Raw genomic sequence first — 23,447 nt, 5'->3', positions numbered from 1 at the left:
GCCGTCGGGATGCCAACTACATCCCTGTGTACCAGGACAATTGAATTTTATCAGTGATTCACTAAAAAGTAATCTAAGTGACATGTTGTAAGTATACCGATCCTTGCTTTGTACTGTTGTTATATAAGGAGCATCGGAAATCATCTGGCAATGATATAGATCATGCTTACCTGCCAACAATATGCCATAGATCACATGTTTAATTATGGATTTATGTTTGCGGCAGAAGGCACATACGGCATCATATTTGCTTTCCAAGTAACTGTAAGAAAATACATTGAGATGAAAGAGCAAACATTATGTTAGTAGTGATGACTTATGCAACGATGAATGTTTGTTTTTTCAATCCCACCAGGGCTACACAGGTGATTGTCATGTCCTGTGATTACATTTCATGAAATGATTTACTGTGATGAAGATGTGCACAAGGCCATTTTAATGTTGCAAAGGTGGGATTTGGAGTTATGAACAGTAAATATGTATTAAAAATGTTGCAATTGTTTGGTAAAAGTAAACTGGAATATAAAAGTCAGTAAAATAATTTGCAGAAATACCAGTCCCAGCCCAAATAATGATTTGTAAGGTCATTTTCCTTTTTTTCTTCCCTACTGCACCCATTTTTAAGGAAGTGTCAAGGTGATGGAATGTAGAGGATTCAAGTACTTGCATCTTCTACTGACGGGTAATGGTTGCAATGCGTTATTTATTGCTAAATGCAAATAGGCCCAGATTTACTTTAGCGGGGGCACAAATCACATGATATATTGGGCCTAATTCAGACCTGATAGCAGCAGCAAACTTTTTCCCTAATGGGCAAAACCATGTGCAGTGCAGGTGGGGCAGTTATAACATGTGTCTGGACCGCGCTGTTGGGGGGGGTGGGGGGGGGGTGCACGGAGGCTCTGTGATGTCACACGCAGCCGCTGCAACCCAAAACATGGCAGGTAGCTGCCTGCAAGCACAGCTAGGCTGCATAGGCATAGAACTACTCGCAGGGTGTGAAAGCATCGCCGCAGTGTGATGCTTTCGCATCTGTGCGGGGAGGGGGGAGGGCGGGGAGTAGGGCTTGACATGTGGGGTGGACTAGCTTTGTGCTGGGCGTCCCCCACATGTCAGAGAATCTGATCATAGATGTGATAATTTTTACACATCTACGATATCTCTGAATCCTAGGCCCATAGACAAGATTCAAGGGATGGAAGGAGTGCATTTAGGTGGCATTCCTGGATTAAAGCCATTTCATCTCAAGGACTTCATTGTTTTACATGTGACAGTATCAGACATTGATTTATACTTTCAAAACACTTTTATAGGTGCATGTCTTTTAATACGGACTTTCATATATTCAGTAGTGACACGTGTAATAAAGACAGTATAGGGCTCTCCTCACTCAAATGATCATTTTAACACATACATAAAGTGCAACCCAGTACTATTTGAAATGAAAAAAAGTTCGAAATACTGAAGGATGCATTCCTAAAATACTAGTTGTAAAGACTTAGGAGTCTATTTACTAAGCCTTGGATGGAGATAAAGTCACTGGAGATAAAGTACCAGCCAATCAGCTCCTATCTGCTATGCCACGGGCTGTGTTTGAAAAATGCAAGCTGATCTTAGTGAGTATGACCTCACAAAGGGGCTAATTCAGACCTGATCGTAGATGTGCTAAATTTAGCACATCTACGATCAGTCACACTGACATGCGGGGGGACGCCCAGCACAGGGCTAGTCTGCCCCGCATGTCAGTCTCTGCCCCGTCGCACAAGTTCAAACGCATCGCACAGCGGCGATGCTTTTGTACTTCAGGAATAGCTCCCAGTCAGCGCAGCTCCTGCTACTTGTCGCTGCTCGGGTCGCAGCGGCTGCGTGTGACGTCACACAGCCACCACGGCCCACCCCTCCGATGGTCCGGGCATGCCTGTTTTGCCTGGACCGCACCCCCTAAACAGCTACCAAATGCCGCTGGCCCGCCCAGCGACCGCCTCTGCCTGTCAATCAGGCAGAGGCGATCGCAGGGCTACGACAGACATCAGCAGTGCGCCGACACATGTGCAGTTCAGACCTGATCACTGCTGTGTGAAAACGCACAGCACCGATCAGGTCTGAATCAGCCCCAAAGTACAATGGCATTTAACATTTAATATTATTGGCCATTGAATTTTGGTGTCAAAATCACAGAGAATCAGTGGCTTGCAAAAAATGGCACTTAGCAGATCTGGGTTGATTGGTTGCTAAGGGCAACTTCACCACCCTTTCCACTGCTTGATACATGAACCCCTTGTCCTTTGAAGTCACACTTTAACTTTTTCAATGTAAATATTTCCATGTGTACCTGCAATAGATTTTTCTATATCAAGCATTATGGGCAATTAAGTACAGATCAGTTGCTATGATATATATTTTATGCGTTGTCTATACAGTATACTGAAGTATCATGTTTACTCTTCCTGTGTGTATTTGTATGAAGACAATTTTAGCGTACAAATATTTGAATAATGAAGAGCTACTTAAACCTGCTGTTTGAACATGGGTCTAATTTTGACACTTTATTTCTGATTCTGATGATTCCTGTGGTATTTACTTAGTTATTATTATCATTTATTAACAGTTTCTTATCTAGTGCAGCATATTCTGTTGAGCTTTACAACTGAAACAACACAGGGCCATAACTAGGTGTGTGTGGAGGGGGCACCGCACATAGCGCTGCAGGGTGTGTGGGGGGGGGGGTGCTGTTGGCGGCACTTGTCAATTATCTGTTTAATTACTTTCACTTGCAGCTTCCCCCCTTTTTGAAGCCCAGCATCTCCTGACTTTCCCCATCTCCTACTCTGACCTCTTCTGTCGCTAATACCTATACAACATTCATGAACTCAACTTGACATTTCTTTGTTATTCAGTCACACTGTCCTTTATTACATTTCAAGATGCTGGCATACCCTGAATTCAAACCCATTGCCTGTGGCACTGCCAGGGGTTAAAGTGAGCCAGAACGGGGCGGAACTGCGTTCCGTCAGTTCCATTTGGAGACGGGACCAGTTCCACCTCTTCCGGCTCACCTAACCCAGAATGTGAGGCCGGAGCTGCAGGGAGTTGCTTGGCGCCCACAGAGATTATGGGGTAGCTGTATTATCCTGGAGAAGGCATAAGGAAGTGATAAATCAGTGATAAAGCAGTGTTAAGTGCAAGGTGATAATGCACCAACCAATCAGCTCCTAACTGTTAATTTACATATGGGAGCTGATTGGCTGGTGTGTTTATCACCTTGCATTTATCACTGATTTATCACTTCCTTATGCCTTCTCCAGGTTAATACATCTGCCCCTGTGTTCCACAACGGCAGCCGAAGGCAGGAGCTCACTCCTGAGCTCCAGCTTCGAGCTCTGGCAGTGTGCATTATGGGAGAGACGTCATGACATCTCTCCCATAGTTCCGAGGAGTGGACGCCAGGAGGACTGCAGCAGTCGGATGCACAAGCGGGGCTTGGTAAGTATTGTGTTTAAAAAATTTTTTATGTGTGAGTGTAAGCAGCGCTTCTACTGGGGGCTAAACTACAGGGGGCTAAACTACATGGGGGCTAACCACTTGGGGCTAACTACATTTGGGCTAACTACTGGGGACTAAACTACCGGGGGCTGAACTACATGGGGGCTAAGTACTGGTGGCTAAACTACAAGGGGCATAACTACTGGTGGCATAACTACTGGGGGCAATACTACATGGGGGCATAACTGCAGGGCATTACTACTGGAGGCAATACTACAAAGTGGAATAAACTACTGGGGGCATTACTACTGGGGGCTAAACTACAAGGGGGCAAACTAAAAAGGGGCATAACTACAGGGGCTAAACTACTGGGGGCATAACTACAGGGGCTGAACTACAAGGGGGCATCACGACTGGGGGCATTACTACTGGGTTCTAAACTACAAGTGGGCAAACTACTGGGGCTAAACTACTGGGGCCATTACTAATGGGCAAACTACATGGAGGCTAAACTACAGGGGCTAAACAGATGGGGTCATAACTGCAGGGGCATTACCACTGGGGGCGTAACTACTGGGGCTAAACTACATGGGGCTAAATGACTGGTGGCATTACTACAGGCAACATTACTACTGGGGGCAATACTACACAGGGGCATTACCATTAAGGGCATTACTAATGGGGGCACTACTACTGAGGGCATTTTAAAGGGGGCACTTCATAAGGGGCATCACTCCTGGGGACATAAGGGGCACTACTATTGCGGGCATTGCATAAGGAGCACCCCACTACTATGAGCTCTATATAAGGGGCACTACCAGTACAGTGGACATTGCATAAGGAGCACTACTACTGTGGGCATTGTATAAGGGGCGCTATTGCTGTGGGCATTATGTGTATTACGGGTGCTACTACTGTGGGCATTATTACTATTGTGTGACCATGCCCCTTTCTTTTTGAGACCAAGCCCCTTTTTGTGTGGCGTGCGCAATAAAGTTTTTACATGGGCGCCTTGGGAAGGGGGGTGAGTTCCACCACCTCTCTAGGACCACTTTAAGCACTGGGTAGATTTGAGTATCATCTGCATACAGATAATACTGAAATCCAAAAGAGCTGATTAGTGTACCAAGAGATGTGATATAGAATAAGAAAAGTAGAGGACCTAGGACTGGGCCTTGCGGTACTCCAACTGAGATAGGTAGCGAAGAGGAGGTGGAATCAGAGAAATGAACACTGAAAGAGCAATTAGATATTGTAAGTAGGATGAAAACCAAGAAAGGGCTGTACCCTGAAGACCTAGGGATTGTTGTGTTTGTATGAGATGAGAGTGGTTAAGTGTCAAAAGCAGCAGAGAGATCTAGAAGAATAAGAAGTGAGTAACGACCTTTAGACTAAGCAACGACCAGATCAGTCACTACTTTAATCAGTGCTGTCTCTGTGGAGTGTTGGGAACGAAAGCCTGACTGAAGTGGGTCCAGTAAATTGTGTGAGTTAGGAAAGTGTAAGGCGAGCAGAGCCGGATTTAGACCTCATGGCACCCTAGGCAAGATATCAGTTTGAGGCCCCCTACTTCAAACAATCCTTAGCACTATGTTTTCATTCCAGATTGCGAGCAGCATTACAAAAGTAACTTGGTCCATGCGTAGTGCGATTGTGGCGTGTGCGCAGTCTACCAGTAATCGCTCAGTTGCATGAACACCTACATTGCTTACAGATCTGAATCAGGCCCTAGGTTACTAGTACTTATAAGTCAATAGGCTTTATTCTCAGAATTATTGGTTCAGAATCTTGTATTTATTGGACTGGACAGGATCTAGGTGTATAGATGAGTGTGTAAAGTAGACTGCAATTCCATTTTATACAGCAGTTGAAACCAGTATACTCTGGGCTTGGGCCTGTATCTACACAAAGATATTTAGATCTGTAAAATCAGGGCACATATCATCCCTACTCTAATCCTGACCTTAACTCATCCCTAATCCCAAATCTCACCCTAACCATAATCCCTAACCCTAATACCCTGACCCTGAATCCAAACCGCTAAACCTTACACAGCCCTAATACCCTACTCCTAACCCAAACCCCTAAATTAACCCTAACCTAATCCAAACTGCTACACTAACCCTAATGCCCTATCCAATAGGGTCTGGGACTGAGGGTCGACAGCACAAAGGTCGACACACCTTAGGTCGACGCCAGTTGGTCGACACACCTTAGGTCGACATGGACAAAAGGTCGACATGGACAAAAGGTCGACATGAACAAGGTCGACATGGAAAAAGGTCGACATGAGTTTTTTATGTTTTTTTAGTGTCGTTTTCTTCGCAGAGTGACCGGGAACCCCAATTAGTGCACCGCGTCCCCTCACATGGCTCGCTTCGCTCGCCATGCTTCGGGCATGGTGCCTTCGCTCCGCTACCGCTTCGCTCGGCACACTTTACCGTTCCAATCGTAGTCCACGTGGATCGTTAAGTATGAAAAGGTTCAAAAAAAGAACAAAAATCGTGAAAAACTCATGTCGACCTTTTTTCATGTCGACCTTGTCCCTGTCGACATTTTGTCCATGTCGACCTAAGGTGTGTCGACCAATTGGCGTCGACCTAAGGTGTGTCGACCTTTGTGCTGTCGACCTGGAGTCCGGATACCATCCAATATGCCCTAACCCAAACCCCTAAATTAATCCTAATCCTTACTTTTTCCCTGTTAGTGCTATAAAGGTGAATGGCCCTCTCCTTATTGCTCCTTACATACAACAAACAATTCTGATCTGAAAGAGTGCTAGGGAGTAGAAAGTCACTGAGAGGTGGCATCTGCAATAGGGGCTGTGGTGTGGACACAAAGAGCTGTTGGTGTGGTGGGTTAGGGTACATACACAGTAAGTGTGTGTCTGTGCCGTGCTTAATACCCATGACATGTAACAATGGTGATAAATTATCACCACAGACTACTGTATGGTGGGCTTACATTTCCCAGGCTGTGTAGCAGAGGGCTTTCGTTTGCATTTTCACACTGCAAGAACTGGGAGTCTGCTTAATATAACTGTGACAGCACAATGGTGCCAGGGTAATTTCATAAGATAGACACTAGCTACCCAATTAAAAAACCCTGCAATTGACAGATGTCTGTATAAGCATACAGGCAGACAGGCTACCCCACTTTTTTAATTTAAGTACACTATAGAATTTATTTGTTATGGTACAGTAGGTGGTGAGTGGACAGACTGCCTTACATTACCAGTACCTAACATGTGCAGACAATGGGACTCTGGGGGTAAGGGCGAGTCCATGTGATGTCATGACATCATGTGGTAGTCACGCAGTGCTACTCTGGAAACATTTTGGACAGGCAGGATTTCTTTGTGGGGCCAGTCCAAGGGCCCCTTGGAACCTACGGGCACCTAGGTTGCCTTGTGGGAAATCCGGGCCTGGAGGCGAGTGTAGGCAAGTCTCTCAAGTAGCTTGGAGGGGCATGGGAGCTGAGACATGGCACAGTAGTTTGAGAGTGAAGTGTGTTTCTAATAGTAATGAGCGGGTTCGGTTCCTCGGGATCCGAACCCCCCCGAACTTCACCCTTTTTTGCACGGGTCCGAGCAGACTCGGATCCTCCCGCCTTGCTCGGTAAACCCGAGCGCGCCCGAACGTCATCATCCCGCGGTCGGATTCTCGCGAGATTCGTATTCTATATAAGGAGCCGCGCGTCGCCGCCATTTTTCACTTGTGCATTGGAGATGATCGTGAGAGGACGTGGCTGGCGTCCTCTCAGTTTCTATGTTCAGTGTGCTGCAAATATCTGTGCTCAGTGTGCTGCAAATATATGTGCTCAGTGTGCTGCAAATATCTACGTCCTCTGCCTGAAAAACGCTCCATATCTGTGCTCAGTGTGCTGCAAATATCTGTGCTCAGTGTGCTAATTGCTTTATTGTGGGGACTGGGGACCAGCAGTATTATATAGTAGGAGGACAGTGCAGAGTTTTGCTGACCAGTGACCACCAGTATACGTTCTCTGCCTGAAAAACGCTCCATATCTGTGCTGCATTGTAGTATATAGTAGGAGGACAGTGCAGAATTTTGCTGACCACCAGTATATATATAGCAGTACGGTACAGTAGTCCACTGCTCTACCTCTGTGTTGTCAAGTATACTATCCATCCATACCTGTGGTGCATTTAAGTTTTGCACAGAATATATATAGTAGGAGGACAGTGCATAATTTTGCTGACCACCAGTATATAATATATAGCAGTACGGTACAGTAGGCCACTGCTCTACCTACCTCTGTGTCGTCAAGTATACTATCCCATCCATACCTGTGGTGCATTTAAGTTTTGCACAGTATATATATAGTAGGAGGACAGTGCATAATTTTGCTGACCACCAGTATATAATATATAGCAGTACGGTACAGTAGGCCACTGCTCTACCTACCTCTGTGTCGTCAAGTATACTATCCATCCATACCTGTGTACCTGTGGTGCATTTAAGTTTTGCACAGTATATATATAGTAGGAGGACAGTGCATAATTTTGCCGACCACCAGTATATAATATAGAGCAGTACGGTACAGTAGGCCACTGCTCTACCTACCTCTGTGTCGTCAAGTATACTATCCATCCATACCTGTGGTGCATTTAAGTTTTGCACAGTATATATATAGTAGGAGGACAGTGCATAATTTTGCTGACCACCAGTATATAATATAGAGCAGTACGGTACAGTAGGCCACTGTTCTACCTACCTCTGTGTCGTCAAGTATACTATCCATCCATACCTGTGGTGCATTTAAGTTTTGCACAGTATATATATAGTAGGAGAACAGTGCATAATTTTTCTGACCACCAGTATATAATATATAGCAGTACGGTACAGTAGGCCACTGCTCTACCTACCTCTGTGTTGTCAAGTATACTATCCCATCCATACCTGTGGTGCATTTAAGTTTTGCACAGTATATATATAGTAGGAGGACAGTGCATAATTTTGCTGACCACCAGTATATAATATATAGCAGTACTGTACAGTAGGCCACTGCTCTACCTACCTCTGTGTCGTCAAGTATACTATCCATCCATACCTGTGGTGCATTTATTTTTTGCACAGTATATATATAGTAGGAGGACAGTGCATAATTTTGCTGACCACCAGTATATAATATATAGCAGTACGGTACAGTAGGCCACTGCTCTACCTACCTCTGTGTCGTCAAGTATACTATCCATCCATACCTGTGGTGCATTTCAGTTGTGCGCAGTATATATAGTAGGAGGCCATTGCTATTGATATATTACTGGCATATAATGCCACACATTAAAAAATGGAGAACAAAAATGTGGAGGGTAAAATAGGGAAAGATCAAGATCCACTTGCACCTCGTGCTGAAGCTGCTGCCACTAGTCATGGCCGAGACGATGAAATGCCATCAACGTCGTCTGCCAAGGCCGATGCCCAATGTCATAGTAGAGAGCATGTAAAATCCAAAAAAATAAAGCTCAGTAAAATGACCCAAAAATCTAAATCAAAATTGTCTGAGGAGAAGCGTAAACTTGCCAATGTGCCATTTACGTCACGGAGTGGCAAGGAACGGCTGAGAGCCTGGCCTATGTTCATGGCTAGTGGTTCAGCTTCACATGAGGATGGAAGCACTCATCCTTCTGCTAGAAAACTTAAAAGAGTTAAGATGGCAAAAGCACAGCTAAGAACTGTGCGTTCTTCTAAATCACAAATTCCCAAGGAGAGTCCAATTGTGTCGGTTGCGATGCCTGACCTTCCCAACACTGGACGGGAAGAGGTGGCACCTTCCATCATTTGCACACCACCTGCAAGTGCTGGAAGGAGCACCTGCAGTCCAGTTCCTGATAGTCAAATTGAAGATGTCACTGTTGAAGTACACCAGGATGAGGATATGGGTGTTGCTGGCGCTGGGGAGGAAATTGACAAGGAGGATTCTGATGGTGAGGTGGTTTGTTTAAGTCAGGCACCCGGGGAGACACCTGTTGTCCTTGGGACGAATAGGGCCATTGACATGCCTGGTTAAAATACAAAAAAAAAATCACCTCTTCGGTGTGGAATTATTTCAACAGAAATGCGGACAACTGGTGTCAAGCCGTGTGTTGCCTTTGTCAAGCTGTAATAAGTAGGGGTAAGGACGTTAACCACCTAGGAACATCCTCCCTTATACGTCACCTGGAGCGCATTCATTAGAAATCATTGACAAGTTCAAAAACTTTGGGTGACAGTGGAAGCAGTCCACTGCCAACTAAACCCCTTCCTCTTGTAACCAAGCTCCTGAATACCACACCACCAACTCCCTCAGTGTCAATTTCCTCCTTAGACAGAAAGCCAATAGTCCTGCAGGCCATGTCACTGTCAAGTCTGACGAGTCCTCTCCTGCCTGGGATTCCTCCGATGCATCCTTGAGTGTAACGCCTACTGCTGCTGGCGATGCTGTTGTTGCTGCTGGGAGTCGATCGTCATACCAGAGGGGAAGTCGGAAGACCACTTGTACTACTTCCAGTAAGCAATTGACTGTCCAACAGTCCTTTGCGAGGAAGATGAAATATCACAGCAGTCATCCTGCTGCAAAGCGGATAACTCAGGCCTTGGCAGCCTGGGTGGTGAGAAACGTGTTTCCAGTATCCACCGTTAATTCACAGGGAACTAGAGAATTGATTGAGGTACTGTGTCCCCGGTACCAAATACCATCTAGGTTCCATTTCTCTAGGCAGGCGATACCGAAAATGTACACAGACGTCAGAAAAAGAGTCACCTGTGTCCTAAAAAATGCAGTTGTACCCAATGTCCACTTAACCACGGACATGTGGACAAGTGGACCAGGGCAGACTCAGGACTACATGACTGTGACAGCCCACTGGGTAGATGTATTGCCTCCCGCAGCAAGAACAGCAGCGGCGGCACCAGTAGCAGCATCTCGCAAACGCCAACTCGTTCCTAGGCAGGCTACGCTTTGTATCACCGCTTTCCATAAGATGCACACAGCTGACAACCTCTTACGGAAACTGAGGAACATCATCGCAGAATGGCTTACCCCAATTGAACTCTCCTGGGGATTTGTGACATCGGACAATGCCACCAATATTGTGCGTGCATTACATCTGGGCAAATTCCAGCACGTCCCATGTTTTGCACATACATTGAATTTGGTGGTGCAGAATTATTTAAAAAACGACAGGGGCGTGCAAGAGATGCTGTCGGTGGTCCGAAGAATTACGGGCCACTTTCGGCATTCAGCCACCGTGTGCCGAAGACTGGAGCACCAGCAAACACTCCTGAACCTGCCCTGCCATCATCTGAAGCAAGAGGTGGTAACGAGGTGGAATTCAACCCTCTATATGCTTCAGAGGATGGAGGAGCAGCAAAAGGCCATTCAAGCCTGTACAGCTACCTACGGTATAGGCAAAGGAGGGGGAATGCACCTGACTCAAGCGCAGTGGAGAATGATTTCAACGTTGTGCAAGGTTCTGCAACCCTTTGAACTTGCCACACGTGAAGTCAGTTCAGACACTGCCAGCCTGAGTCAGGTCATTCCCCTCATCAGGCTTTTGCAGAAGAAGCTGGAGAGATTGAAGGAGAAGTTAAAAAAGAGCGATTCCGCTAGGCATGTGGGACTTGTGGATGGAGCCCTTAATTCGCTTAACCAGGATTCACGGGTGGTCAATCTGTTGAAATCAGAGCACTACATTTTGGCCACCGTGCTCGATCCTAGATTTAAAACCTACGTTGTATCTCTCTTTCCGGCAGACACAAGTCTGCAGAGGTTCAAAGACCTGCTGGTGAGAAAATTGTCAAGTCAAGCGGAACGTGACCCGTCAACAGCTCCTCCTTCACATTCTCCCGCAACTGGGGCTGCGAGGAAAAGGCTAAGAATTCCAAGCCCACCCGCTGGCTTGGAATTGCAGGGCAGTCTGGAGCGAGTGCTGACATCTGGTCCGGACTGAAGGACCTGCCAACGATTACTGACATGTCGTCTACTGTCACTGCATATGATTCTGTCACCATTGAAAGAATGGTGGAGGATTATATGAGTGACCGCATCCAAGTAGGCACGTCAGACAGTCCGTACGTATACTGGCAGGAAAAAGAGGCAATTTGGAGGCCCTTGCACAAACTGGCTTTATTTTACCTAAGTTGCCCCCCCCCCCCCCCCTCCAGTGTGTACTCCGAAAGAGTGTTTAGTGCAGCTGCTCACCTTGTCAGCAATCGGCGTACGAGGTTACTTCCAGAAAATGTGGAGAAGATGATGTTCATCAAAATGAATTATAATCAATTCCTCCGTGGAGACATTCACCAGCAATTGCCTCCAGAAAGTACACAGGGACCTGAGAGGGTGGATTCCAGTGGGGACGAATTAATACTCTGTGAGGAGGGGGATGTACACAGTGAAAGGGGTGAGGAATCGGACGATGAGGAGGAGGTGGACATCTTGCCTCTGTAGAGCCAGTTTGTGCAAGGAGAGATTGATTGCTTCTTTTTTGGTGGTGTAAAACTTTGCAAAACTGTTTGAACCCAACCAAGTAGCTGCTCGGCAAAGTTGTAACGCCGAGACCCCCCGGGCAGCCGCCCAGGACGTGCCCACCTTTCTGGAAGAATGGGCCTTCACCGATTTTGGTAACGGCAATCCAGCCGTAGAATGAGCCTGCTGAATCGTAGCACAGATCCAGCGTGCAATAGTCTGCTTGGTAGCAGGAGCCCCAATCTTGTTGGGATTATACAGGACAAACAGAGCCTCCATTTTCCTAAGCTGAGCCGTCTTGGCGACATAGATTTTTAAAGCTCTGACCACATCGAGAGACTTCGACTCCACTAAGGCGTCAGTAGCCACAGGCACCACAATAGGTTGGATCATGTGGAACGATGAAACCACCTTCGGCAGAAATTGTTGACGAGTCCTCAACTCTGCTCTATCTTCATGGAAGATCAAATAAGGGCTCTTGTGAGACAAAGCCGCTAACTCCGATACCCGCCTTGCGGATGCCAAGGCCAACAGCATGATCACTTTCCAAGTGACGAATTTCAACTCCACCTTCTGTAAAGGTTCAAACCAATGTGATTGAAGGAACTGCAACACCACGTTAAAATCCCATGGTGCCACTGGGGGCACAAATGGAGGCTGGATGTGCAACACGCCTTTCACGAAAGTCTGAACTTCTGGAAGGGAGGCCAATTGTTTTTGAAAGAAAACCGATATATCTGAAATTTGAGCTTTAATTGAGCCTAACTTTAAGCCCGCATCCACACCTGCTTGTAGGAAATGGAGAAAACATCCTAACTGAAATCCTTCCGTAGGAGCCCTCTTGGATTCACACCAAGACACATATTTTCTCCAAATACGGTGGTAATGTTTAGACGTTACCCCTTTCCTAGCCTGAATAAGTGTGGGAATGACTTCACTGGGAATACCGTTTCGAGCTAGGATCTGGCGTTCAACCGCCAAGCCGTCAAACGCAGCCGCGCTTGATACACGCACGGCCCCTGCTGTAGCAGATCCTCTCGTAGAGGAAGAGGTCAAGGATCTCCTATGAGTAATTCCTGAAGATCTGGATACCAAGCCCTCCTTGGCCAGTCCGGAACAATGAGGATCACCTGAACCTTTGTTCTTCTTATGATCTTTAGCACTTTTGGAATGAGAGGAAGCGGAGGGAATACATACACCGACTGAAACACCCACGGTGTCACTAGGGCATCCGCTGCTATTGCTTGAGGGTCCCTCAACCTGGAACAATATCTCTGAGGTTTCTTGTTGAGGCGAGATGCCATCATGTCTATTTGAGGAATTCCCCAAAGACTTGTCACTTCTGTGAAGACCTCTTGATGAAGACCCCACTCTCCTGGATGGAGATCGTGTCGGCTGAGGAAGGCTGCTTCCCAGTTGTCCACTCCTGGAATGAAGACCGCTGACAGGGCGCTTGTATGCCTTTCCACCCAGCGGAGAACCTTCGTGGCCTCTGCCATTGCTGCTCTGCTTTTTATTCCGCCTTGGCGGTTTATGTACGCAATTGCTGTTATATTGTCTGACTAAATCAGTACGGGCAGATTGCTAAGCAGATGTTCCGCTTGAAGAAGGCCGTTGTAAATGGCCCTTAACTCCAGAACGTTTATGTGTAAACAAGTTTCCTGGCTTGACCATCTTCCCTGGAAGTTTTCCCCCTGTGTGACTGCCCCCCCTGCCTCGGAGACTCGCATCCGTGGTTACTAGGATCCAGTCCTCTAGGAGGTGAGAGCTGTGTACCCACCACAGGAGTGAGATTCTGGTCTTGGAAGACAGGATTATTCCTTGGTGCATGTGAAGGTGGGATCCAGACCACTTGTCCAACAGGTCCCACTTAAACACTCTGGCATGGAATCTGCCAAACTGAATGGCCTCGTAGGCTGCCACCATTTTCGCCAGCAACCGAGTGCATTGATGGATTGACACTCTCGCTGGTTTCAGAATTTGTTTGACCAGGTTCTGAATTTTTAGAGCCTTTTCCACTGGAAGAAAAACTCTCTGTAATTCTCTGTCCAGAATCATTCCCAGAAACGACTGACGCGTCGTCGGCACTATCTGTGATTTCGGCAAGTTTAGGAGCCAACTATGTTGTTGCAGAACCGTCAGGGAGAGCGTAACGTTCTGCAGTAGCTGGTTCCTGGATCTCGCCTTTATCAGGAGATTGTCCAAGTATGGGATAATTGTGACTCCTTGCTTGCGCAGGAGAACCGTCATTTCCGCCATGGCTTTGGTGAAAACCCTCGGAGCCATGGACAGACCAAACGGCAACGTCTGAAATTGGTAATGACAATCCTGAACTGCAAACCTCAGGTAAGCCTGATGCGGAGGATATATGGGAACATGTAAATAGGCATCCTTTATGTCTACCGACACCATAAAATCCCCTTCCTCCAGACTGGAGATCACTGCCCGGAGAGATTCCATCTTGAATTTGAATTTTCTTAGGTAGAAATTGAGGGATTTCAGGTTCAGGATTGGTCTGACCGAGCCGTCCGGCTTCGGGACCACGAACAGGCTCGAATAAAAGCCTTCTCCCTGCTGTGACGGAGGAACCCTGACAATGACCTGATTTTGACACAACTTTTGTATTGCGTTGCATACTACCTCCCTTTCCAGAAGAGAAGCTGGTAAGGCCGATTTGAAAAATCGGCAAGGGGGAACGTCTTGAAACTCTAGTTTGTACCCCTGGGACACTAATTCTACAACCCATGGGTCCAGGTCTGAACGAACCCAGAATTGACTGAAGAGCTTGAGACGTGCCCCCACCAGTGTGGACTCCCGGAGAAGAGTCCCAGCGTCATGCGGTGGACTTGGGAGAAGCCGGGGAGAACTTCTGTTCCTGGGAACCTGCCACGGCCGGAGATCTTTTACCCTTTCCCCTTCCTCTAGTAGCAAGAAAGAAGAACCTCTGCCTTTCCTGTATTTATTGGGCCGAAAGGACTGCATCTGATAGTGGTGTGTTTTCTTTTGTTGTGCAGGAACATAAGGTAAAAATGATGACTTACACGCGGTAGCCGTAGACACCAAATCAGTGAGGCCGTCACCAAACAAGACACCACCTTTGTACGGTAGAGACTCCATATTTTTCTTAGAGTCAGCATCAGCATTCCATTGATGAATCCACAATGCTCTCCTAGCTGAGACCGCCATGGCATTGGCCTTTGATCCCAAAAGGCCAATATCCCTCGCAGCTTCCTTTAGGTATGCTGCAGCATCCCTGATATGACCTAGTGTCAAGAGAACGTTATCCCTATCTAGGGTATCTATATCAGATGATAAGTTATCTGCCCACTTCTCAATAGCACTACTCACCCATGCAGATGCAATGGCTGGCCTGAGCAGCATACCTGTGGTGACATAAATTGATTTCAGTGTATTTTCCTGCCTACGATCCGCGGGATCCTTAAGGGCTGCCGTGTCAGGGGACGGAGGAGCCACCTTTTTGGACAGCCGTGAAAGAGCCTTGTCTACAATAGGGGGTGACTCCAACTTTTCCCTATCCCCAGAGGGAAATGGGTATTCCACCGGAATCCTTTTGGGAATCTGAAACTTTTTGTCAGGACTTTCCCAAACCTTTTCAAATAGAGTGTTCAGTTCATGAGAGGGAGGAAACGTTACCTCAGGCTTCTTTCCCTTATACATACAGACCCTTTTGTCAGGAACAGTAGGGTCCTCCGATATATGTAACACATCTTTTATCGCCATAATCATGTACTGAATGCTCTTTGCCAATTTCGGATCTAATCTGGCATCACTATAGTTGACACTGGAGTCCGTTTCGGTATCCGTGTCTGCCAACTGGTCAAACAATCTTTTTTGTGACCCCGAAGGGGTCTGGACTTGCAACAACACATCCTCCACAGATTTCTTCCATGCCTGGTTCTGAGATTCAGATTTATCCAATCTCTTATTAATAAGAGCCACATTTTCATTCAAAGCATTCAACACATTTACCCAATCAGGAGTCGGCGGTGCCGACAGGGTCACTCCCGCAGCCGTTTGTGTCCCTAATACAGTCTCCTCCTGGGAAGAGCACTTCGCCTCAGACATGCCGACACACGTGTACCCAATACTCACAGACACACTGGGCATATAGGGGACAGACCCACAGTAAAGTCTGTCAGGTGAGACCCAGAGGGAGTTTGCCAGCTCACAACCCAGCGCTTCACCAACGGTTCTGAAACACTAAACAATGCCCCAGACCTGCAGCGCTTTTATAATAACTATATATTGTACCAAAATTACTGTGCCCCCCCCCCCCGTTTTTCACCCTGATACTTATGCAGCAGTATGAGGAAGGACCAGCGTCTCTGCAGCCTGTGTAGAGAAAATGGCGCTGAGCTGTGTGAGCTGAGAGGACTAAGCTCCGCCCCCGCAATGGCGCACTTCAGTCCCGCTTTTCTTTAAACTAAATATTTATACTGGCGGGGGTTAGGACAGTGCCTCTGCACCTATGTCCCCTCTTGCCAGTCTATTTAGAGGCTTATATGCTTCCCAGGGCGTCCCCCCCCCCCTCCCCGCCCTGCACCCTGTAGTGCTGCTGTGTGTGGGAGCATGGCGCGCAGCGTGCGATCGCTGTGCGGTACCTCATAATGCCGTCACTGAAGTCTTCTTTGCTTCTTTTACTCACCTGTCTTCTGACTTCTCGCTCTGTAAGGGGGGTGACAGCCGGCTCTGGGAGCGAGCATCTAGGCGTACCTAGTGATCAGACCCTCAGGAGCTAATGGTGTCCTGTAGCCAAGAAGCAGAGCCTTTAAACTCACTAGAAGTAGGTCTGCTTCTCTCCCCTAACTCCCACGATGCAGGGAAACTGTTGCCAGCTGGTCTCCCTGAAAATAAAAAACCTAACATACCGTATTTTCGGACCATAAGACGCACTTTTTCTCCCCAAAAATGTGGGGGGAAAAGTATGTGCGTCTTATGGAGCGAATAAGACATGTTTGCGGGTAGCGCCGGCGGGTAGCGGCGGGTCCTGGATGCTGCTGCTGCTGCGCCGTCATCAGCAGAGCGCAGGGCGCCCGCATCTCAGAGCCCATCTCAGCAGCAGAGCCGGCATCATGCGACTCCCCCGCTCCCCTCCACCTACTCCCTCCTCAGCAGTGCACCGCGGGCAGCGCTAGCTGAGAGCCTGGATGCGGGGAACCACTGGTACTGTCAGTATGTGTGTGTGTGTGTGTGTGTGTGTGTGTGTGTGTGTGTGTCTATGTGTATGCTGGCTCTGATGTGTGTGTGTGTCTCTGTATGCTGGCTCTGACAGAAGGCTGCACTGTACAGAATCCTTGTAGGAGTCTGAGAAATCACACAGAAATATCTCTTAGAGGTTGGTGAAAGCTAGGGAGGCAGCGCAAGGATGATAAAGCAGAAATGGTTCAGAATATTTTTTTTCCAGTTTTCCTACTCTAAAAACTAGGTGCGTCTTATGGTCAGGTGCGTCTTATGGTCCGAAAAATACGGTAAGTCTTTTCCGAGAAACTCAGTAGAGCTCCTCAGAGTGCATCCATTCTCACTGGGCACAATTCTAAACTGGGGTCTGGAGGAGGGGCATAGAGGGAGGAGGCAGTTCACACCCCTTTCAAAGTCTTAAAGTGCCCATGTCTCCTGCGGATCCCGTCTATACCCCATTGTTCTTATGATGACCCCAGCATCCTCTAGGACGTATGAGAAAATAGAAATGGACTCAGGTGAAGCAGATTGTTCTAAGCCTTTGTGACTGGAGGGGGCATGGTTGAGTTGGATTTTAATAATAGAAAGTCTACATGTCATTTGCTCTAAATATGGAGCATCTCTAACCACATGTCCAAAGCCAATGGATTAAAATTTGTCTATTTACTTTTCCTCTCCAGTAACTGTTCAATACTGGATCCCATTTCACATAAATCATTTACATTCAATACTAGCAGCAAATCTGATAGTGACGCTCAATGAAAAATAAATAGAAGTATAAATAACTTCTACAACCAAAGGTTACCTTGATCTGTACTTATTCAGTCATTACCATACAAATGTGTCTGCTTCAGTCTGACATGCAGTAATTATGTGAACAGCAGAGCAATGACCCCAGTGCCTGTGCTATTTAATGGATGAATACATACTGAAAAACCTAACTATGGGGGTAATTCCAAGTTGAACGCAGCAGGATTTTTGCTAGCAATTGGGCAAAACCATGTGCAATGCAGGGGAGGCAGATATAACATGTGCAGAGAGAGTTAGATTTGGGTGGGGTGTGTTCAATCTGCAATCTAATTTGCAGTGTAAAAATAAAGCAGCCAGTATTTACCCTGCACAGAAACAATATAACCCACCCAAATCTAACTCTTTCTGCACATGTTATATCTGCCTCCCCTGCAGTGCACATGGTTTTGCCCAATTGCTATCAAAAATCCTGCTGCGATCAACTTGGAATTACCCCCTATGGTGGTCATTCCGAGTTGATCGCTCGCTAGCAGTTTTTAGCAGCCGTGCAAACGCTATGCCGCCGCCCACTGGGAGTGTATTTTAGCTTAGCAGAAGTGTGAACGAAAGGATCGCAGAGCGGCTATAAAGTTTTTTTGTGCAGTTTCTGAGTAGCTCAAAACCTACTCAGCGCTTGCGATCACTTCAGACTGTTCAGTTCTTGTTTTGATGTCACAAACACGCCCTGCGTTCGCCCAGCCACGCATACGTTTTTTCAGGCACGCCTGCGTTTTCTGAACACTCCCTGAAAACGGTCAGTTGACACCCAGAAACGCCCACTTCATGTCAATCACTCTGCGGCCAGCAGTGCGATTGAAAAGCTTCACTAGACCCTGTGTGAAACTACATCGTTCGTTGTAATAGTACGTCGGGCGTGTGCATTGCGCCGCATACGCATGCGCAGAAATGCCATTTTTTGGCCTTATCGCTGCACAGCGAATGAATGCAGCTAGCGATCAACTCGGAATGAACACCTATATGCACTGCAGTTTTAGCAAGGAAAGCATACTGTACCTTTTCTTTTTCATGGCTCCATCACTATCTTTTGTTATCGAATTTTGACTGTCTTCATCAAGCTGAAAAGATTGAATAAAATGAAAGAAATAGGCAACATACTGAATAGGAGTTAGGCCGCATGGTACTGTAGTGGTTAGTATTACTGTCACCCAGCACTGTGGTGATGGGTTTAATTCCCATCAAAGCAACACGTGTGGAGTTTGTATGTTCTTCCCATGTTTGCGTTGGTTTCACCTGGATGTTCCAGTTTCCTACCACACTCCAGAAACATTCTAGTAGGTTAATAGAATACTCTCTAAATAATCTTAGTGTATGGGGTAGGAAATAAAAGCACTATATATAAATAGTATACCTCAATAAAACTATGTATTAACCATTATATGTTTTAGAGGACCTTTTACACAAAGTCATGTTACTAATGTATCACTGATTTGTTCAGATTGTAACTGGAGATGGATCTGTTTGAAGGGTTGTTAACGTTTTAGAAATTTGTGACGCAAGTCTGAAAATCTTGGAAGAACTCAAGATGGGTTTATAATGTAGTTAGACTGGGACTAGTCTTATGTCTTAGAATTGAAACCTGAATGCTGGTACAGATTTAGGTTTTTGCCTAATGATATGATAAAATATGTGTCAATATTTGCTTATTTATTTATTTATTAACATTAACATTTACGTATACTTTACTTACCTGGCAAATTACTGAATCTCCATTGATGTATTTCCTGTTATGTAAATCCTTTTTGATGGTTTCTTCATACACAGACTCATCATTCTATATGAGTAAAATATATAGATTACATGCTGTATTAATAAGCAATTAATGAAAATAATACTAAGTTGCAAACTGTGTTTTGAGTATAGTGGAGTACTTATTAATTATAACAAATATCTTCAGATCATTTAACAGTATTATTATTATTATTATTATTATTATTATACGACACCACCAGGGTTCTGTAGACCTGCATGAAAGGGCATAGAACAAATACATATCATATTTACAAATTTAAATGTGTCATTATATTGATGAAATCTTAATTATATTGTTTTTAATATACAGCACTGAATATATATGTATTCATATGTATATTGGCACTGAAATGGTGAAAAACCATTTGCATCCTGTTCTGTGCTTTGAGTGCCACCCGATAGGTATTTATATTTGTCGTCTGAGACCCAAGTGGTACCAGCGGGGGAGAGAACCTGTTGTTATTTCTATCTTTTCCAACATTGAGGAGTGCTGCCTGCATCGTTGAATATCTATCTCTCTATCTACATACATATTGTGGCAGGGATAGCACATAAATGTAAAATGCAGGATGTCAGATCCAGGTAAGGTATTCTGGGGGTAATTCCAAGTTGATCGCAGCAGGACATTTTTTAGCAGTTGGGCAAAACCATGTGCACTGCAGGGGGGGCAGATATAACATGTGCAGAGAGAGATAGATTTGGGTGTGGTGTGTTCAATCTGCAATCTAAATTGCAGTGTAAAAATAAAGCAGCCAGTATTTACCCTGCACAGAAACAAAATAACCCACCCAAATCTAACTCTCTCTGCAAATGTTATATCTGCCCACCCTGCAGTGCAAATGGTTTTGCCCAACTGCTAAAAAATATCCTGCTGCGATCAACTTGGAATTACCCCCTCTGTGTGCAAAGCTGAGCAGCAGGCATGATACAATCACCTGTGTGAGCCTGGTAAAAGAAGCAGCAGCAGAAACACTGGGAAACTGTTTCTGATGCTGAAGTAGTCGGCCAAGCAATAGGAGGGGTGTCTGGGGGAGATCCGGTCTGAAGATCGACAGTGTCTAGGGCGACAATGTTTAGGTCGACCACTATAGGTCGACAATCACTAGGTCGACAGGGTCAGAAGGTTGACATGTTCTAGGTCGACAGGTCAAAAGGTCGACATGAGTTTAAAAAAAAATATATATATTTTTTTACTTTTTCATACTTAACGATCCACGTGGACTACGATTGGAACGGTAATCTCTGCCGAGCACCGCGAGGCACCTTGCCCGAAGCATGGCGAGGGGACACGGTGCACTAACTGGGGTTCCCAGTCACTCTACGAAGAAAACTACACCAAAAAAAACATAAAAAACTCATGCCGACCTTTTGACCTGTCGACCTAGAACATGTCGACCTTCTGACCCTGTCGACCTAGTGACTGTCGATCTAAACATTGTCGACCTAGACACTGTCAATCTAATGATCCACTACATTCGGAACCATTGGATCTTTGTACAAACTTCATTGAGAAGACTGTACCCTGTTGTGCTGTGGCTTCTGTTGCTGTTTGAAACTGCCTGCTAAACCTGACCTGCGAATCCTGCATGAAACTGTGTAATCTGCCTGTGGTGGAAAATAAAGTGAGTTGGAATTTACCCTGTCTATACGGTTCTGTCACATTTCAGGCCCGAACAGGGACACGATTTCTGGATGGTACCCGCAGCAAAAACTCTGATACTGTAACCAGATCCACCAACCTCTGCAGCAGTGAGACGCATTGCAGGAAGCTACGTGCTGTACAGTGGCTTGGTGAGTCTGAATCATAAAACGTCAGTGGATACTTATACCATACCTCCCAACTTTGCCCGTAGCTTAAGAGGGACACACGCGCAGTGAATCCGCACGCGCTCCCGGAAAGGGGCATGGCTTAATGGAAAAGGGGCATGTCTTCACGGGAAGGCCCGCGATAGCAAGCCACGCCCATGATCGCGAGCCATGCCCCCGTTTTCAGCAATGAGGGGGCATGCCCAGCGCTCCGTGAGCCGCTGCCATGCCCCCTCTCCTCCTGTCTCCAATGAATAGACGCTGTGCGCATGCGCACAGTGTCTATTCACCGCTGCTCTGCTAATCAGAGTAGCGAGTGACAGAAGCCTCCCAACTGCCCCCCCCCCCACCGCGGGACACTGCGACCCGCGGGTGGGACAGCGGGACAGTCCCCAAAAAACGGGACTGTCCCGCGAAAATTGGGACAGTTGGGAGGTATGTTATACATGTGTCTTATTGCAGGCTGTGCACAATACAAAGATTGTTTATTAACTCCTGTGTATGGAACTAGAAGCCCAGGGAAAGATATGTAATGTTAAGGGAAACAGCAGAAGTAGTATGCTGGGAATCTGGCTTGCCATAGACATTTAATTAAGACTGCTTAGGTTGTGTATGAAAAGCAGGAACACACGGAGGAGCTGATGAAAGTGTTTGCTTATCTGGTTACAGGCCAGCAAACCCAACTACAGTTGTTGCATGCTGAGTTAACAGAAATAAGGTGGGCAGCAGTGAAAAATGTCACAAAAGCTTACACCCTCAGATGATATTGAGCAGCGAGCCTATTTTAAACTCAGGGACCGGGCGCGGTGGAGGGTTAGGGTTAGGAATTTGGGGGGGAAGGGGGGGGGGGGTTAGGCACAAGGGGGATAGCACTATCCCCCCCTTTCCTCCAAAGGTTAGCCATAGCCTTGGCCACCATACCTTGGGGACAGGGGAGGTTAAAAAGACTTAACCCTCTAATGTCTGCATTTTCAGTGTTGGGATGCCACATTCGGTCATGTGACTTCCGACCTCCCGACCGTTGGCATTTAGTATGTATTCCGATAGGATGCCTTATTCTGATGCATCTTCTGCACCCAGTTTGGGTAAGTGTAAGTGCCAATACTTATGATGGCAGTTATGTGTGTGCAAGGAGAAACAGTTGGCGTTGCGCATGAAGCCGTATGGATACTTGCTTTAGCATTGGTAGTAAACCTGCCCACCACCGTCCTCCACACAAAACTATGGGCCTAATTCAGAGTTGATCGCAGCAGCAAATTTGTTAGCAGTTGGGTAAAACTATGGGGGTAATTCCAAGTTGATCGCAGCAGGAATTTTTTTTAGCAGTTGGGCAAAACCATGTGCACTGCAGGAGGGCAGATATAACATGTGCAGAGAGAGTTAGATTTGGGTGGGGTGTGTTCAATCTGAAATCTAAATTGCAGTGTAAAAATAAAGCAGCCAGTATTTACCCTGCACAGAAACAAAATAACCCACTCAAATCTAACTCTCTCTGCAAATGTTATATCTGCGCCCCCTGCAGTGCACATGGTTTTGCCCAATTGCTAACAAACTTGCTGCTGCGATCAACTCAGAATTACCCCCATGGTTTTGCCCAACTGCTAACAAATTTGCTGCTGCAATCAACTCTGAATTACCCCCTTGGGGCCTAATTCTGAGTTGATCGCAGCAGCAATTTTGTTAGCAGTTGGCCAAAACCATGTGCACTGCAGGAGGGCAGATATAACATGTGCAGAGAGAGTTAGATTTGGGTGGGGTGTATTCAAACTGAAATCTAAATTACAGTGTAAAAATAAAGCAGCCAGTATTTACCCTGCACAGAAACAATATAACCCACCCAAATCTAACTCTCTCTGCACATGTTATATCTGCCCCCCCTGCAGTGCACATGGTTTTGCCCAATTGTTAACATACTTTCTGCTGCGATCAACTCA

At 46.3% G+C, this 23,447-nt stretch overlaps 1 protein-coding gene across 4 annotated transcripts in view; it reads right to left on the bottom strand.

The window, feature by feature from the left end:
• Nucleotides 1-23,447, bottom strand: part of SLC28A3 (solute carrier family 28 member 3) — a 483,890-nt gene that overhangs the window by 140,475 nt on the left and 319,968 nt on the right. For all 4 annotated transcript variants that reach the window (XM_063913791.1, XM_063913790.1, XM_063913792.1 and 1 more), the window contains 3 exons: nt 19,646-19,729; nt 18,952-19,013; nt 171-262 (listed from right to left, as the gene is read on the bottom strand). In XM_063913791.1, the coding sequence (XP_063769861.1) occupies nt 171-262; nt 18,952-19,013; nt 19,646-19,729 (238 nt within the window). The remainder of the gene's footprint in view (nt 1-170; nt 263-18,951; nt 19,014-19,645; nt 19,730-23,447) is intronic.

The sequence above is a fragment of the Pseudophryne corroboree genome, chromosome 1, assembly GCF_028390025.1.
Source record: "Pseudophryne corroboree isolate aPseCor3 chromosome 1, aPseCor3.hap2, whole genome shotgun sequence".
NCBI lineage: Eukaryota > Metazoa > Chordata > Amphibia > Anura > Myobatrachidae > Pseudophryne > Pseudophryne corroboree.
Note: the sequence above shows the minus strand (reverse complement) of the source record. Positions and strands in the feature narration are given on the sequence as shown.